General features: G+C 47.1%; 1 protein-coding gene across 2 annotated transcripts in view; it reads right to left on the minus strand.

The window, feature by feature from the left end:
* Window positions 1-18,491, minus strand: part of KLC4 (kinesin light chain 4) — a 253,008-nt gene that overhangs the window by 106,908 nt on the left and 127,609 nt on the right. For both annotated transcript variants that reach the window (XM_053712779.1, XM_053712781.1), the window contains exons 10-11: window positions 11,338-11,405; window positions 10,819-10,927 (exon numbers count right to left, since the gene is read on the minus strand). In XM_053712779.1, coding sequence (XP_053568754.1) covers window positions 10,819-10,927; window positions 11,338-11,405 — 177 coding nt within the window. The remainder of the gene's footprint in view (window positions 1-10,818; window positions 10,928-11,337; window positions 11,406-18,491) is intronic.

The raw sequence follows: 18,491 nt of genomic DNA on the forward strand, positions 1-18,491 counted from the left end.
ATGGTCTTTGTGACAAAGTAAGATTCCCTTAGTCAGAAAGTTTCACATATTATTGGAAACATTGGAGCATTATGAAGGATTTAAATCCACAAGTAGAGGAATTTAAGACTGTGCCTATGTCTGCCTACAAGAGCCGCAAAAATATTAGGGATAATATAGAGGTCTGATATTGGCCCTGCAAGGGATTTAAAACAAACTTATATACATGCTCCAAAAATGTTTTTTTTCCCATGCCTAGGATGTTGCAATTGCAACAATATGGTGAAAGGAGATTCCTTTGTTCATCCTCAAACAGGAAAGAATTTTAAAATAAAGGGATATTACACGTGCACTATAGACTTTCCAATTTATCTTATCAAATGCCCCTGCTCTAAAATCTATATCGGCGAGTCCACTTGCAGAATTAGAGACAGTATAAATGAGCACAAGTCCAATATTAGGACTGGTGATAAAAATGCACCAGTATCAAATCATTTTATTGAATTTGGACACAGTATATCAACTCAGGTTCCAAATAATAGACCATGTTAAAAGACCAAGGAGAGGGGGATATAGAGAAAGAATCCTTAAAGCCCGGGAGGCATTCTGGATATACAGGTTGCAGAGTCTAAACGCTTTGGGGATGAACAAAGAAATTGATTGGAATTTCTGATAAGGGTGGAACTTAGGTTTAAAATACTTTTTTTTTTTTTTTTTTTTAGGAAAACACAAACAGAATTATTGGAAGAAAAAGGATTTTCCTGAATAAAGTATGACCTATAATTGCTTACTGGATTTTACCTGTGTATAATACTTATGGAGATCTTGTTCTGGCCGGTACCATTAATGATGATTTTATTAAGTAAATATGTACTAATATGAGATACATATATTCTCTTAAATATACAGACTCATCTTGGGGGGAATAGTATACCTGATTGAACATATGCATTTAGTAAATGACTTGATTAGGGTTTCCTGTGTGTTTCTAATAGCCCCTCCCACTGTTGGGTATAAAGGATGTAGGTTGTATGTGTGCTGTATACCACATGATTAAGGTCTGTTGACCGAAACGTTGTGGATTTTTCTGTCTGTTGCTCAGTTGAAATAAAGTATTTTTGATACTTGGAGTGCTGCTGTTTTGGACTTTTCTAACAATTTGTGTTAGCAAGCAATTGAACAGGTGTACCTAATAAAGTGGCCGGTGAGTTTATATTTATATACACACACAGTGCACACCTGGTGAATACATATACACAGTTCTGCCGCACTCACACACTACCAGTCAGTGAACATTTTTCAGCAGAACGTACAAAAGGAAAGTGCTCAGTAACCGATTGCAAATGAAAGACCAATACGGTATAACTACAGCACACATATAGCAGATGTTCCTGCCCACAAAACCGCAAATCAGCCCCTTGCTAAGTGAACCAGGCACCATGTGAACCCAACCCAAGCAAAAGCAGTGATAAAGGAACTTACAGAGGAGCTCTACACATCCATGGAGCAGAGGAGAGAAAAAGAAAGACAAATTAAACAATATGAGGCCCCGAACCCTGAACACTGATATCCCAACAACGCCCTGTTATCTATCAGCTCCCATCTACACACAGGCTGGCACCCATCAGCTCCCACCTACACACATGCAGAGCTTCTGGCACCCGTCAGCTACCCCCTACAAACATGCGGAGCTCCAGGCACCCGTCAGCTCCCTCCTACACACACGCAGAAAACAAAATTTATGCTTACCAGATACATTTCTTTCTTTCCGGATATGGTGAGTCAACAACGTCATCAATCACTGTTGGGAATACCACTCCTGGCCAGCAGGAGGAGGCAAAGAGCACCACAGCAAAGCTGTTAAGTGTCACTCCCCTACCCATAATCCCCAGTCATTCGACCGAAGGGAAATGGAAAAGGAATAACACAAAGGTGTAGAGGTGCCTGAGGTTTCTTTAAAAATAAAGGGTGGGGTCGTATATAAGGAAAGAAAGAAATGTATCAGGTAAGCATACATTTTGTTTTCTTTCCTAAGATATGGTGAGTCCACGATTTCATCAATGACTGTTGGGAACCAATACCCAAGCTAGAGGACACGGATGACTAGGGAGGAAAACAAGGAAGGCAGGCAGACCTAAACAGACGGCACCACCGCCCAAGCAAGAGGACACAAAATGAACAGGGAGGCAGAACAAGATGAGTAGACCTACACCAAAGGAACCACCACTTAAAAGAACCTTTCTCCCAAAAGAGGACTCATCCGAGGGAAAAGTATCAAATTTGGAAAAAGTATGCAGAGAGGACTATGTTGCAGCCTTGCAAATCTGTTCCACAGAAGCTTCATTTTTTAAAGCCCAAGAAGACGAAACAGCTCTAGTGGAATAAGCTGATATTCTCTCAGGAGGCTGCTGTCCAGTAGACTCATAAGCAAAACTGATTATACTTCTCAACCAGAGAGAAAGTGAAGTAGCAGTAGCTTTCTGACCTTTACGCTTTCCAGAGAAAAACAAACAGGGCATAGGACTGATGAAAATCCTTAGTCACTTGTAGGTAGAATTTTAGAGCACACACAACATCCAAGTTGTGCAACAAATGTTTCTTATAAGAAGGAGGATTAGGACATAGAGAAGGAACTACTATTTCCTGGTTAATATTTCTACCAGAAACCACTTTAGGAAGAAACCCCAGCTTAGTATGAAGAACCGCCTTATCAGCATGAAAAATAAGACAAGGCAAATCACACTGCAGGGCTCAGAGCTCCGAGACCCTCCGAGCAGTAGAAATAGCAACAAGAAACAAAACCTTCCAAGATAACAACTTAATATCTATGGAATGTAAAGACTCAAACTGAGCCTGTTGCAAAACCTTAAGAACTAAGTTAAGGCTTCAAGGAGGAGCAACAGACTTAAAGGATGACAAACCTTTCTCCAGACCTTCCTGGAGGAAAGACAAAATCCTAGGAATCCTGACCCTACTCCAAGGGTAGCCCTTAGATAGAGCAAGTTGAAAGGTAATCTATACTCTAGTAGACTGAGCTAACAGGATAGACTCCAAGCTCACACATCCAGAGGAGACTGCGACCTGAACGCAGCGTCATAGACCGCTCGGTCATCCGGACCTGCAGACCCACACCCAGCTGCACCTACTCAGCCTCAGGGATCCAAGACAGGGGAATAAGAGAATCCCAAAACTGGTACAGGAACAAGCGTAAGGATAGCACAGCCATCCCCAGAGAGTACAAAGTACAACCCGACCATATACCTAAGGATATATCAAAATAAAGGCCCATCAAGTCTGACTTTGGAGTCAGCAAGACCCCAGGAGGAACCAATCCCCATTTCCGCCTCCAATCCAGAAGAAAACCCTAAGCAAGGACTCCATCGGGAGGAGAATATCCCTAAAGAAAAGGGACGATGCCAGAAGGGCAACAACTGAACTCGAGGCCCGAAGCCACGGGCTAATGGCAAGAGAATCCTCAACACAAAACGTCCTACAAGTAGCTTGCCCAGCAGAAGCACAGCCAACCCTTTCACCTGAAGAGCAGGTAATCCATGGGTACACTGGCAAGCTGACCAGGGGAATGCAACCCTGAGGTCCACCAGAAATTGGACCTTCAGCGCCAGCAGCTGGGTATAAACCAACAAGCCTTGAGGCGCAAGCCACACAGCTAACCACTAGATGACAAGGGATACACTGTTGCAAAGAGTAATAAATACTCAGAAAACCTGGCCAACCATGACCAGGACAGGCAGATGGAATAAGGACCTAGCCCAAGTTCCCACTACTGGTGAACACCCCGACCAGCCCTGAGATCCAAGATTCCAAAACAACCCAAGACTGGGTCAGGAAAAAGGACAAGCAAAGACTCAGCAACCGGAAGTCTCAGGGAGAAGGCAGGTCTGGGTACCTAATCGTTCAGGCAAACCTTACCCTATAACTAAACACCCCGACTGGCCAGACACAAGGGAAATGGATGCATATCCAGAGAATCCAGATAGCGAGAAGAACTCGAAAGCCCCGGCCAAAGGAAGGAACCATCCCTAGCTAAGTGCAACACTCCAAGGAGCAAGGCTAGAAGTCGTATGAAGAGACTTCTCAGAGCCTCAAGACAACCAAGGGAGACCTAGAGGTAAAAAAAAACCCTACTAGCAGGGCTAGACTCCCCATCACCCCCGTGTAAGCAGAGGACACAAGGAAGATAAAGGCACTAAGCCTTTCTAGCTCCGGGAACCCCCGAGCTAAACCAAGACCCCACAGGGAGCAACCATCATCCACAAACACGGATCCCAAAAAGGAGATCCAACTCACGCGGAGACTATGAACGAAGACCCAAAGGTCTCTTATAACTCAGACAGAAAGTACCCGTTTAAGAGTATGAGCTGCATCTAGCTATACTATAAAAAGCATACGCGTACACCTGCAAGGTGTCAAGAGCTGCAACAGGTTGTAAACTGCAAACCTTCTGCATGCTAAACAACTATCCCGTACAAGCTGTTGGATCAAGCCCAAAAGGACAAATCCAAAGGCCTAAAACAGAAGGCCAAACCGCTCAACTGCAGTAAAAGGGGCGCTAAGCCCTCCATGTCTCCACCACCTGGGGGAGCTCTAGCTTCTGATGGAATCAGATGTCCGATAGAGTGATGCAGCGGAACACTCCCCTGCCCAGTCATCTATGACTGAAGGCTGTAAGGACTGAAACAATCCTTCCCACCTCACAAACCCACAGGTCCTCTCGAATGCTTAGTTGAACATGAAAAACAAAGATAAGCGTAGCACTCAGCGAATCTACCGAACTAGACGAGCAGAACAGCGCCAGGTGTCTGAACAGCCGCAAGACCAAACGAACGCGACAGGACCAGCTTGCGCTTAGGGCCCTAACCGGCAAGCTGCATAAATTCTCCCTCATAGGGGAAAAAAAGAAAGACAATTTTAACATAGGACTAACATGTCCAAAACAACTTCTGAAGAAGTAATAAAGAGTATAAATCCCAGAAGGTTCCCGAAGGAAACAAAAACAAATGAAAGACTTCCCATTGGATATAAATAAAATATAAGGCAACCCAGAGGTAAACGACTAAAAAGACACAGGCCTACCCGCAGGACCTGCCAAACGGAGCCCTATCTTTCAAAAACTGGGAAAGATCTCAAACAAATGACAATCAGGAGATTACCTCATCCCCACATGTCTAATGAGGTGCACCATTCGAATTAGCAGACTGAAAATCCCCATATCTGTTAACGATAGGGTAATTAAATAACTGGAAAACATGTCAAGAGCAATAAAAAGGCGCGCAATTCTATAACGAAAGGGGCAACACTCAGGGACAGTTACACCCGCGGGGAACTGTAGAGGTCCTACCCAAGGAGGGAGGCATGGGGCAATAGGGCACGAGCACATTCTCAAACGTCTGGACTCTGCAGACGAACAATCGCCAACATTATGTGGAAGCGAAAATGTGCTGCAACCTTGGGGGGGGGGGGGGACATGCCACCCTGCATGAAGGAATCAAACTGGGTTACCCGCATGTGTAGAAGTATGATTTGGTAGGGAACTCGCCTCTCTGAGGACGGGGCCCCCAGAGGCGGATGGCTCAGCAGTCCCTTGATTCCCCGAGCCCGAGGAACAAGGCACTCTCATCATATGGCATACGGAACAAAACTGGTTGACACCGGACACAGAATCTGAAACCAAAATAGCCTCAATATCGGAATCCTCCGTAACTGAATCAGAAATTAGCAGTCTCAGCATCAGAATCCTCCATAACTGGATAGAGGATATATAAATATGGACTGAAGTAGTAAAAACAAAAAAGGCACCTGACACCGCCAATGGCTGGGGCACTCACCACCTCCTATGACCAGACCCCTGCGGACTAGAAATTTTCCTTCACCACACGGTTGGTAATGCGCAAGCGGAAAACCGAACGTAACCACGCCAGAACACAAGGTGAACCATACAGTCCAAAACAGCACGCCCCACCAAAAGGCTGTGTCACTTCCAAAGGCCTCAATGTTCCAAACCACAAGCCCATACACATCACACATAAGCAGTTCAAATCACATAAACATGATTATAAACCCCCCTGTTCAATAACCCCCTCAGGAGATATTAACCCTCGATTCCAAGATACTAAAAGAGACTCACTGAGACACTTATGATAAGTTAGACCCGCAAGGTGGTAGCCTCTCTGGAAAAATTCACATTACAGTACATTGATAAATAAGGTAAAATGAAACGATCTTACCGGAATCTACGCTGTGGAACAGGAACACAGCCTTTCAAGTGTGACGGATAGTAGCATCGCCTCCGCCATGGACTTAAGAGAAGAAAGCAGGCAGCGAAGCGAAGTTCGACAACGCCAATTGCTTGAGGAGCTGTTAATATGAGTCGGGATGGTTCGCAGAAAGAAACTCCCTGCATCTCCGGTCTCTAACTTTCATCCAAGCCCTCATTGAGAGACTGATAGAACTACTTAAAACTCCTGTCCCATGCCGAAGAGTACTACCCACCATAAGAGAGAAAAACAAAAATTAAAAATTCTGACACTTCTCTGCCAACCTCCTGGGACGAAAGGCAAAGAATGACTGGGGGATGGGGGGAGTGGAAGGAGTATTTAAGCCTTTGTCTCCTCCTGGTGGCTAGGTTCTTATTTCCCAAAAGTAATGAATGTAGCTGTGGACAATTTCCATTTAAGAAGAAAAAGACGACCGAGAATTCTCATATCCATTAAGGATTGGATTCTCCAACAACGCCTCAATAGAACACAAAGGCGCGCCAGTCTATACAGAAAAGCACAGCATAACCCCACCAGAGCAAAAGGCGACTCCGGCCCCGAAGGTTGACCCCCTGAAGCCTCAGGGACAGTCGTTCCCCCAGAGAGCTGAACATGCCATCCCATGCCTGAGGAGCCCCGGATAAAGGAACACGAACAATATCTGAAGCAACTTTCTGGAAGTTGCAGATTCACCAGCGCCAAAATAATGACCATGCGACATTGTGCCGAAACAGCAGGTGGGAACAAGACACCTTCCCGAGAAGGATAAGCAAAGTCTGGGTTACCTGCATGCCTAGTAAGAAATGGTGAAAGGGAACTCGCCACTCGGAGGACAGAAGCCCCAGAGGTGGATGGCCAGCCTGCCCTTGATTCCCCGATCCCGAGGAATTGAGCACTCTAATACGGCATTCAGAACATAACTGATAGGCTAGTAACATCCGGAGCAATACGCATTCTGCGCAAGGAGTATAATTTGAAACTGAGACGTCCGTCTCCACAATATCAAACTACTCCATAACTAGGATATTGATACAAAAAAGTGGACTAAAAAAATCTACACCCACAATGGTTGGGGCACGTAACACCTCCTATGAACCAGACACCAGCAGACCAGAATTTCTCCATCGCCACACAGTCAGAAATGCAAAAATGGAGCCAAAAAACGTGACCTGGTCACCAAGTGAACCGTATAGTCCAAAAAAAGCGCACCCGACCGTAAGGTCGCGTCACTTTCCAAAAGCCGTTATGTTCTACAAGCCATGAGCCCAAATAACACTACACATAAGCAAGTTGAATCATATAACAAACATGATTAAATCCCCCTGTTCAATAACTCCCTTCAGGAGATATTACCCTCGATTCCAAGATACAAAAGGAGCCTCACTGAGACCCTGAGTTATAAGTTAGTCCCGTGAGGTGGTAGCCCCTCGGGAAAACCTCTGTAATACAGTACATTTCATGAAGAAAGTAAAATAAAAAGATCTTACTGGAATCTACGCCGTGAAACAGGAACACGGCCCTTCAAGTATGACAGATAGTAGCATCGCTTCTGCCATGGACTTGAAAGAAGAAAGCAGGCAGTGAAACTCGTCAACGCCGATTGCTTGTGGAGCTGTTAATATGAGTCGGGATGGTTTCGCAGAAAGACTCTCCCTGCATCTCCAGACTCTAACTTTCATCCATGCTTTCACTAAAAGGCTGACAGGACTACTTACAACTCCAGTCCCATGCCGAAGAGTAATACCCCCATAAGAGACTAATCTAACTTCTGACACTTCTCTGCCAACCTCCTGGGACAAAGGCAAAGAATGACTGGGGGGTGAGGGAAGTGGGAGGAGTATTTAAGGCTTTGGCTTGGGTGTCTGTCTCCTCCTGGTGGCCAGGTTCTGAATTCCCAAAAGTAATGAATGCAGCTGTGGACTATTTCCATTTATGAAGAAAATCCAATTTTCTTCAGACACCAAAACTTTACCTCCTGCATTTAACAGAGGCAAAGAGAATGATTGGGGATTATAAGTAGGGGAGTGACACTTAACAGCTTTGCTGTGGTGCACTTTGCCTCCTCCTGCTGGCCAGGAGTGGTATTCCCAACAGTAATTGATGATGTTGTGGACTCACCATATCTTAGGAAAGAAATACTGGCACCCGTCAGTACCCCCCTTTACACACGCAGAGCTCCTGGCACCCGTCAGCTCCCACCTACACACACGCAGAGCTCCTGGCACCCGTCAGCTCCCACCTACACACACGCAGAGCTCCTGGCACCCGTCAGCTCCCACCTACACACACGCAGAGCTCCTGGCACCCGTCAGCTCCTACCTACACACACGCAGAGCTCCTGGCACCCGTCAGCTCCCACCTACACACACTCAGAGCTCCTGGCACCCTTCAGCTCCCACCTACACACAGGCAGAGCTCCTGGCACCAGTCAGCTCCCTCCTACATACACGCAGAGCTCCTGGCACCCGTCAGCTCCCTCCTACACACAGGCAGAGCTCCTGGCACCAGTCAGCTCCCACCTACACACACTCAGAGCTCCTGGCACCAGTCAGCTCCCTCCTACATACACGCAGAGCTCCTGGCACCCGTCAGCTCCCTCCTACACACACGCAGAGCTCCTGGCAACTGTCAGCTCCCACCTACACACACGCAGAGCTCCTGGCAACCGTCACTTCCCGCCTACACACACGCAGAGCTCCTGGCAACCGTCAGCTCCCACCTACACACACGCAGAGCTCCTGGCAACCGTCACTTCCCGCCTACACACACGCAGAGCTCCTGGCAACCGTCAGCTCCCGCCTACACACACGCAGAGCTCCTGGCAACCGTCACTTCCCGCCTACACACACGCAGAGCTCCTGGCAACCGTCAGCTCCCACCTACACACATGCAGAGCTCCTGGCAACCGTCACTTCCCGCCTACACACACGCAGAGCTCCTGGCAACTGTCAGCTCCTACCTACACACACGCAGAGCTCCTGGCAACCGTCACTTCCCGCCTACACACACGCAGAGCTCCTGGCAACCGTCAGCTCCCGCCTACACACACGCAGAGCTCCTGGCAACCGTCACTTCCCGCCTACACACACGCAGAGCTCCTGGCACCCGTCAGCTCCCACCTACACACACGCAGAGCTCCTGGCACCCGTCAGCTCCCACCTACACACAGGCAGAGCTCCTGGCACCCATCAGCTCCCACCTACACACACGCAGAGCTCCTGGCACCCATCAGCTCCCACCTACACACACAGGCAGAGCTCCTGGCGCCGGTTAGCTCACACGTAGACACACAGGCAGAGCTCCTGGCACCGGTTAGCTCACACGTACACACACAGGCAGATCTCCTGGCACCGGTTAGCTCACACGTACACACATGCAGAGCTCCTGGCGCCGGTTAGCTCACACGTACACAGAAAGGCAGAGCTCCTGGCGCCGGTTAGCTCACACGTACACAGAAAGGCAGAGCTCCTGGCGCCGGTTAGCTCACACGTACACACATGCAGAGCTCCTGGCGCCGGTTAGCTCACACGTACACACATGCAGATCTCCTGGCACCGGTTAGCTCACACGTACACACATGCAGAGCTCCTGGCGCCGGTTAGCTCACACGTACACAGAAAGGCAGAGCTCATGGCGCCGGTTAGCTCACACGTACACAGAAAGGCAGAGCTCCTGGCGCCGGTTAGCTCACACGTACACAGAAAGGCAGAGCTCCTGGCGCCGGTTAGCTCACACGTACACACATGCAGAGCTCCTGGCGCCGGTTAGCTCACACGTACACAGAAAGGCAGAGCTCATGGCGCTGGTTAGCTCACACGTACACAGAAAGGCAGAGCTCCTGGCGCCGGTTAGCTCACACGTACACAGAAAGGCAGAGCTCCTGGCGCCGGTTAGCTCACACGTACACAGAAAGGCAGAGCTCCTGGCGCCGGTTAGCTCACACGTACACACATGCAGAGCTCCTGGCGCCGGTTAGCTCACACGTACACAGAAAGGCAGAGCTCATGGCGCCGGTTAGCTCACACGTACACAGAAAGGCAGAGCTCCTGGCGCCGGTTAGCTCACACGTACACAGAAAGGCAGAGCTCCTGGCGCCGGTTAGCTCACACGTACACAGAAAGGCAGAGCTCCTGGCGCCGGTTAGCTCACACGTACACAGAAAGGCAGAGCTCCTGGCGCCGGTTAGCTCACACGTACACAGAAAGGCAGAGCTCCTGGCACCCGTCAGCTCCCACCCACACAGAGCTATCGGCAATAATCAGCTAGCGCCTACATGCTTAACTCTCAGCACCCGTCAACCACCACACACTTACTTAACCGCACTTATCAACCACCACACACTTACCTAGCTGCACCTGTAAAAAAATGCACACTTACCTGATAGCACCTATCAACCACCACTTTTACCCGGGATTCTTACACCCAACACAATAATGCTGTGACACACACACAGAAGCTCAGCACAATTATTGCACTTTGGGGTATGGCTCTGAAATGCCTGTACTTCCTGTGCTGCTCCCTCCCCCAGATGATATTACTGTGTCTGGTACTGTAGTGTACTTACCTGTCTGCGTGACCGCACAGCGCATTCCTCAAGTGTCTCCGCTGCCTCTAGCTTGCCCTGACGTCGGTAAAGGGCCCCCAGGTTCCTCAGTGTAGTGTTTACTGTGGGGCTGCAGAATTAAAATAAAGGTATCACATATTACACATTCATGCAAATAAAATCCTGTTTAATATGAAATTGGCTGTAATAGTGGGTACAAGCTGTAGAGATTGGGCAAATGCATAATAAAAAGACAATGCAGTAGCACTTAGTTTCTCACCAAGTTTTCCCTCCCACTGTATCATGTGACAGCCATCAGCCAATCACATGCACATATGTATATTCTGTGAATTCTTACACATGGTGCCTCAGTGGAAGTCAATTAGGAAGTTGTATAAAATTGTGTGCTCTATCGGAATCATGGCAGTTTATTTATGACTAGACTGTCCCTTTAATAGTAGTGATGCGCCTAAAACTAAACACAAATCGCAACAGAAAAGCTAAAGATTTAAAACAGGACAAGCCAGGGAAGCGCAGTACCTGTTCACTCTGCAGGCTTTGTACCAGCCGCCATACTCTGAATACGGGGTGCTGTCATTGTGTGGGGTCTGCAAGGAAACACAAACAAGGTCACACGACAGCAAACAGAGAGAATACTGAGCTTACAGAGAAGAGAAGTGAGCGCTGGGGCAGGGAGAGAGAAATATACAGAACAAAATGTATGCTAACCTGATAGTTTTTTCTTTCCTGGCATGGAGAGTCAACCAATCCATTCTAATTACTAGTGGTAATTCAACTCCTGGCTACCAGGAGGAGGCAAAGAACACCCCAGCAAAGCTCTAAGTATCCCACTTCCCATAACCCCCCATGACTCAGCCAAGGGAATACAGAAAGAGAAGAGGACACAAAAGGGTATAGAGGTGCCTGAAGTTTAGAAAAAATAATAAGCCTTCTTGAATTAGACAAGGGCGGGTCGTGGACTCTCCATGCCAGAAAAGAAAATAATTTTCAGGTAAGTATAAATTTTGTTTTCTTTCCAATGGCATGGAGAGTCCACAAATCCATTCTAATTACTAGTGTGAACTAATACCCAAGCTAGAGGACACCGAATGGAAAGGGAGGGAGAAACAAGACAGGCGGAGCTAAACTGATGGCACCACCACTTGAGGCAAAAACATTGAAGTTGTAAAAGTTAGAAAATGTATGAAAACGAGGACCAAGTGGCCACCTGCAAGTTTTTTAAAAGCCCATGAAGAAGAAACAGCCCTAGTTGAATAAGCTGTAATCCTCTCAGGAGGATGTTGTCCAGCTTTCTCATAAGCCAACCGAAGAACACTCCTCAACCAAAAACACAATTTATGCTTACCTGATAAATTTATTTCTTTTGCAATGTACCGAGTCCACGGATTCATCCTAACTTGTGGGATATTGTCCTTCCTGACAGGAAGTAGCAAAGAGAGCACCACAGCAGAGCTATCTATATAGCTCCCCCCTTAACTCCACCCCTCAGTCATTCGACTGAAGGCCAAGGAAGAAAAGGAGAAACTATAAGGTGCAGAGGTGACTGAAGTTTACATAAAAAAATACTATCTGTCTTGAATAGACAGGGCGGGCCATGGACTCGGTACATGGCAAAAGAAAGAAATTTATCAGGCAAGCATAAATTTTGTTTTCTTTTGCATGATGTACCGAGTCCACGGATTCATCCTAACTTGTGGGATACCAATACCAAAGCTTTAGGACACGGATGAAGGGAGGGACAAGACAGGAACCTAAACGGAAGGCACCACTGCTTGCAAAACCTTTTTCCCAAAAATAGCCTCCGAAGAAGCAAAAGAATCAAATTTATAAAATTTTGAAAAGGTATGAAGCGACGACCAAGTCGCAGCCTCACAAATCTGTTCAACAGAAGCATTGTTTTTAAAAGCCCATGTGGAAGCTACCGCTCTAGTAGAATGAGCTGCAATCCTTTCAGGAGGCTGCTGTCCAGCAGTCTCATAAGCCAAGCGGATGATGCTTTTCAGCCAAAAGGAAAGAGAAGTCACTGTATCCTTTTGACCCCTACGCTTTCCAGAATAGATAAACAAAGAAGATGTTTGGAGAAAATCTTTGGTTGCCTGCAAATAAAATTTCAAAGCACGAACCACGTCCAAGTTGTGCAACAGACATTCTTCTTTACAAGAAGGATTAGGACACAGAGAAGGAACAACAATTTCTTGATTGATATTCCTGTTAGTAACAACCTTAGGTAGGAACCCAGGCTTGGTACGCAAAACCACCTTATCAGCAAGGAACACAAGATAAGGAGAGTCACATTGTAATGCAGATAGTTCAGAAACTCTTCGAGCTGAAGAGATAGCAACTAGGAACAAAACTTTATAAAGATAAAAGCTTAATATCTATAGAATGCATGGGGTCAAACGGAACCCCCTGAAGAACTCTAAGAACTAAATTTAGACTCCATGGCGGAGCAATAAGTTTAAACACAGGCTTTTGAAGCCTGACAAAAAGCCAGAACGTCTGGAACATCTGCCAGACGCTTGTGCAACAAAATAGACAGAGCAGATATCTGTCCCTTTAGGGAACTAGCTGATAATCCTTTCTCCAATCCCTCTTGGAGAAAAGACAAAATCCTAGGAATCCTGATTTTACTCCAGGAGAAGCCTTTGGATTTGCACCAAAAAAGATATTTACGCCATATCTTATGATAAATTTTCCTGGCAACAGGCTTTCGAGCCTGAATCAAGGTATTTATGACTGACTCAGAGAAACCCCGCTTTGATAGAATCAAGCGTTCAATCTCCAAGCAGTCAGTTGCAGAGAAATTAGATTTGGATGCTTGAATGGACCTTGAATCAGAAGGTCCTGTCTCAATGGCAGAGACCATGGTGGAAGGGATGACATGTCCACCAGGTCTGCATACCAAGTCCTGCGTGGCCACGCAGGCACTATCAAAATCACTGATGCTCTCTCCTGTTTAATTCTGGCAATCAGACGTGGAAGGAGAGGGAAAGATGGAAACACATAAGCCAGGTTGAACGACCAGGGTACTGCTAGAGCATCTATCAGTACAGCCTGAGGATCCCTTGACCTGGAGCCGTAACGAGGAAGTTCGGCGTTCTGACGAGACGCCATCAGAGCCAACTCTGGTGTGCCCCATAGCCGAACCAGCTGAGCAAACACCTCCGGATGGAGTTCTCACTCCCCCGGATGAAAAGTCTGACGACTTAGAAAATCTGCCTCCCAGTCCTCTACACCTGGGATATAGATCGCTGACAGATGGCAAGTGTGGGGCTACTTTGCTGCTAATGTTTATTTGTGGGTGGGTTGCGAGACTAACTTAGGCACTGACCGACAGAAGGTCAGGTGCCTGGTTAGTCTCCCTCCAAAAGGGGAGATATGTTACAAACTGCTATTTGTAACTGGCCCTTTAAATGGAAAATTGCCCTGCTTCCCTGGATTTTGGAGAAGCCTATTTGCCAGCCTCCTTCCTCATGACTATGGCCCCTGGAAGATTGTGCCCCTGAGAACATATTAACTTTTATTGGGTGTGTATGGCCCTTTAAGAACCGTCTGGGGACATATTGTGACTTTGGTGAACAATGCCCCTTTAAGACTATGCCCCCAGACCTGTAAAATAACTTGTCCCTGGCTTTCTCCCACTTGGTTCAGTAAATAGGGCTTACTGAACCAAGTACCACACAGGCAGAGTGTTCCACAGAAAGGGAGCACTGTTACAAAAGCATTCGTTTTCATTGTGTGCCATTAAGTGCTATGTGACAGACCCTTCGGTCAGAACTAAAGAGTTAAATTTTGTTCACCTTCAAGAGCCTATTCTAAATACAAGTTTGCTGGGATCAGCTCTAATTAAGTTTAGGGATAAACATTCCCATTGTCTAATCAGACTGCTAGTAGTGATAAGGTGGACTGCATTGTTTTCTTGTGTGTAATGTTATCTGCTGTTGTGGCCTGTCAAAGGGCGTTGTCTCTATCTAAATGTATCAAATGTGTGATTGGGGATTTTATGCCTCCCCCTGAGAGTGTCTTTTTTTGCATGTAACCTCAATAAAAAGCAGGCTGTGTGTTCCAGCACATCAGACCTTTTCTGACCCTCTAACTTGCAGCTTTGACTCATGTTTGTAGGGGACAGCTATAATCACTACAGGGATTGCTATGCTCTTCATACTCCCTTAGCTACTGAACTCCTGTAAGAGCTCTTGTTCCTGATCCTGCTTCGCTGTACAGAAGGAAGAGGTTCACCTACTGGAGCCTGGTCGTAGGTCCAGGGCGCAGAGCAGATGGCGAGATACCAGCCCAGCAGCGGTGGTTTGTAGAGTCTGCATTACGTATGGTGGCTACGCAGTAGTTATAGTGTCTACGGTGCTGATGATCCTTTGGTGAGCGTTAGGAGCATCCTTTTCTACGGTCCAACTTCCAGCCAGCCTGGAGGCAACCGCAACACCACGCTTTGATAGGATCAAGCGTTCAATCTCCATGCAGTCAGTCTCAGAGAAAGTAGATTTGGATGATTGAAAGGACCTTGTATTAGAAGGTCTTGTCTCAGAGGCAGAGTCCATGGTGGAAAGGATGACATGTCCACTAGGTCTGCATACCAGGTCCTGCGTGGCCACGCAGGCGCTATCAATATCACTGATGCTCTTTCCTGTTTGATTTTGGCAATCAGACAAGGGAGCAGAGGAAACGGTGGAAACACATAAGCCAGGTTGAAGAACCAAGGCGCTGCTAGAGCATCTATCAGTGCCGCTTCTGGGTCCCTGGACCTGGATCCGTAACAAGGAAGCTTGGCGTTCTGGCGAGACGCTATGAGATCCAATTCTGGTTTGCCCCAACGGAGAACCAATTGAGCAAACACCTCCGGATGGAGTTCCCATTCTCCCGGATGAAAAGTCTGACGACTTAGAAAATCCGCCTCCCAGTTCTCTACACCTGGGATATGGATCGCTGACAGGTGGCAAGAGTGAGTCTATGCCCAGCGAATTATCTTGGAGACTTCTGACATCGCTAGGGAACTCCTGGTTCCCCCTTGATGGTTGATGTAAGCCACAGTCGTGATGTTGTCCGACTGAAATCTGATGAACCTCAGTGTTGCTAGCTGAGGCCAAGCCAGAAGAGCATTGAATATTGCTCTTAACTCCAGAATATTTATTGGGAGGAGTTTCTCCTCCTGAGTCCATGAACCCTGAGCCTTCAGGGAGTTCCAGACTGCACCCCAACCTAAAAGGCTGGCATCTGTTACAATTGTCCAATCTGGTCTGCGAAAGGTCATACCCTTGGACAGATTGGCCCGAGATAACCACCAGAGAAGAGAATCTCTGGTTTCCTGATCCAGATTTAGTAGAGGGGACAAATCTGTGTAATCCCCATTCCACTGACTGAGCATGCATAATTGCAGCGGTCTGAGATGCAGGCGCGCGAATGGCACTATGTCCATCGCCGCTACCATTAAGCCAATTACTTCCATGCACTGAGCCACCGTGGGGCGCGGAATGGAGTGAAGAACACGGCAAGCATTTAGAAGTTTTGATAACCTGGACTCCGTCAGGTAAATTTTCATTTCTACAGAATCTATTAGAGTCCCTAGGAAGGAAACCCTTGTGAGAGGAGATAGAGAACTCTTTTCTTTGTTCACTTTCCACCCATGCGACCTCAGGAATGCCAGAACTATCTCTGTATGAGATTTGGCAATTTGAAAGCTTGACGCCTGTATCAGGATGTCGTCCAGGTAAGGAGCCACCGCTATGCCTCGCGGTCTTAGGACCGCCAGAAGTGAGCCCAATACCTTTGTAAAAATTCTTGGGGCTGTAGCCAACCCGAATGGAAGAGCTACAAATTGGTAATGCCTGTCTAGAAAGGCAAACCTCAGGAACTGATGATGATTCTTGTGAATCGGAACGTGAAGGTAGGCATCCTTTAAGTCCACTGTGGTCATGTACTGACCCTCTTGGATCATGGGTAAAATGGTTCGAATAGTTTCCATCTTGAATGACGGAACTCTGAGGAATTTGTTTAGGATCTTTAAATCCAAAATTGGTCTGAAGGTTCCCTCTTTTTTGGGAACCACAAACAGATTTGAATAAAACCCCTGTCCTTGTTCCGTCCGCGGAACTGGATGGATCACTCCCATTACAAGGAGATCTTGTACGCAGCATAGGAATGCCTCTTTCTTTATCTGGTTTGCAGATAATCTTGAAAGGTGAAATCTCCCTTGTGGAGGAGAAGCTTTGAAGTCCAGAAGATATCCCTGAGATATGATCTCCAACGCCCAGGGATCCTGAACATCTCTTGCCCACGCCTGGGCGAAGAGAGAGAGTCTGCCCCCTACTAGATCCGTTGTCGGATAGGGGGCCGCTCCTTCATGCTGTCTTAGAGGCAGCAGCAGGCTTTCTGGCCTGCTTGCCCTTGTTCCAGGACTGGTTAGGTTTTCAGGCCTGCTTGGATTGAGCAAAAGTTCCCTCTTGTTTTGAAGCAGAGGAAGCTGATGCTGCCCCTGCCTTGAAATTTCGAAAGGCACGAAAATTAGACTGTTTGGCCTTTGATTTGGCCCTGTCCTGAGGAAGGGTATGACCCTTACCTCCAGTAATGTCAGCAATAATTTCTTTCAAACCAGGCCCGAATAAGTTCTGCCCCTTGAAAGGAATGTTGAGTAATTTAGACTTTGAAGTCACATCAGCTGACCAGGATTTGAGCCATAGCGCCCTACGCGCCTGGATGGCGAATCCAGAATTCTTAGCTGTTAGTTTAGTCAAATGAACAATGGCATCAGAAACAAATGAGTTAGCTAGCTTAAGAGTTCTAAGCTTGTCAACAATTTCAGTCAATGGAGCTGTATGGATGGCCTCTTCCAGGGCCTCAAACCAGAATGCCGCTGCAGCAGTGACAGGCGCAATGCATGCAAGGGGCTGTAAAATAAAACCTTGTTGAATAAACATTTTCTTAAGGTAACCCTCTAATTTTTTATCCATTGGATCTGAAAAAGCACAACTGTCCTCAACCGGGATAGTGGTACGCTTTGCTAAAGTAGAAACTGCTCCCTCCACCTTAGGGACAGTCTGCCATAAGTCCCGTGTAGTGGCATCTATTGGAAACATTTTTCTAAATATAGGAGGTGGGGAAAAGGGCACACCGGGCCTATCCCACTCCTTACTAATAATTTCTGTAAGCCTTTTAGGTATTGGAAAAACATCAGTACTCACCGGCACTGCATAGTATTTATCCAGCCTACACAATTTCTCTGGCACTGCAATTGTGTCACAGTCATTCAGAGCAGCTAATACCTCCCCAAGCAATACACGGAGGTTCTCAAGCTTAAATTTAAAATTAGAAATCTCTGAATCAGGTCTCCCCGATTCAGAGACGTCACCCACAGAGTGAAGCTCTCCGTCCTCAGGTTCTGCATATTGTGACGCAGTATCAGACATGGCTCTTACAGCATCTACGCGCTCTGTATCTCGTCTAACCCCAGAGCTATCGCGCTTGCCTCTCAATTCAGGCAATCTGGATAATACCTCTGACAGGGTATTATTCATGATTGCAGCCATGTCCTGCAAAGTAATCGCTATGGGTGTCCCTGATGTAGTTGTATATTAGCGTGCGTCCCTTGAGCGGGAGGCGAAGGGTCCGACACGTGGGGAGAGTTAGTCAGCATAACTTCCCCCTCGACAGACCCCTCTGGT

This window comes from Bombina bombina, chromosome 4 (genome assembly GCF_027579735.1).
Source record: "Bombina bombina isolate aBomBom1 chromosome 4, aBomBom1.pri, whole genome shotgun sequence".
Classification (NCBI taxonomy): Eukaryota; Metazoa; Chordata; class Amphibia; order Anura; family Bombinatoridae; genus Bombina; species Bombina bombina.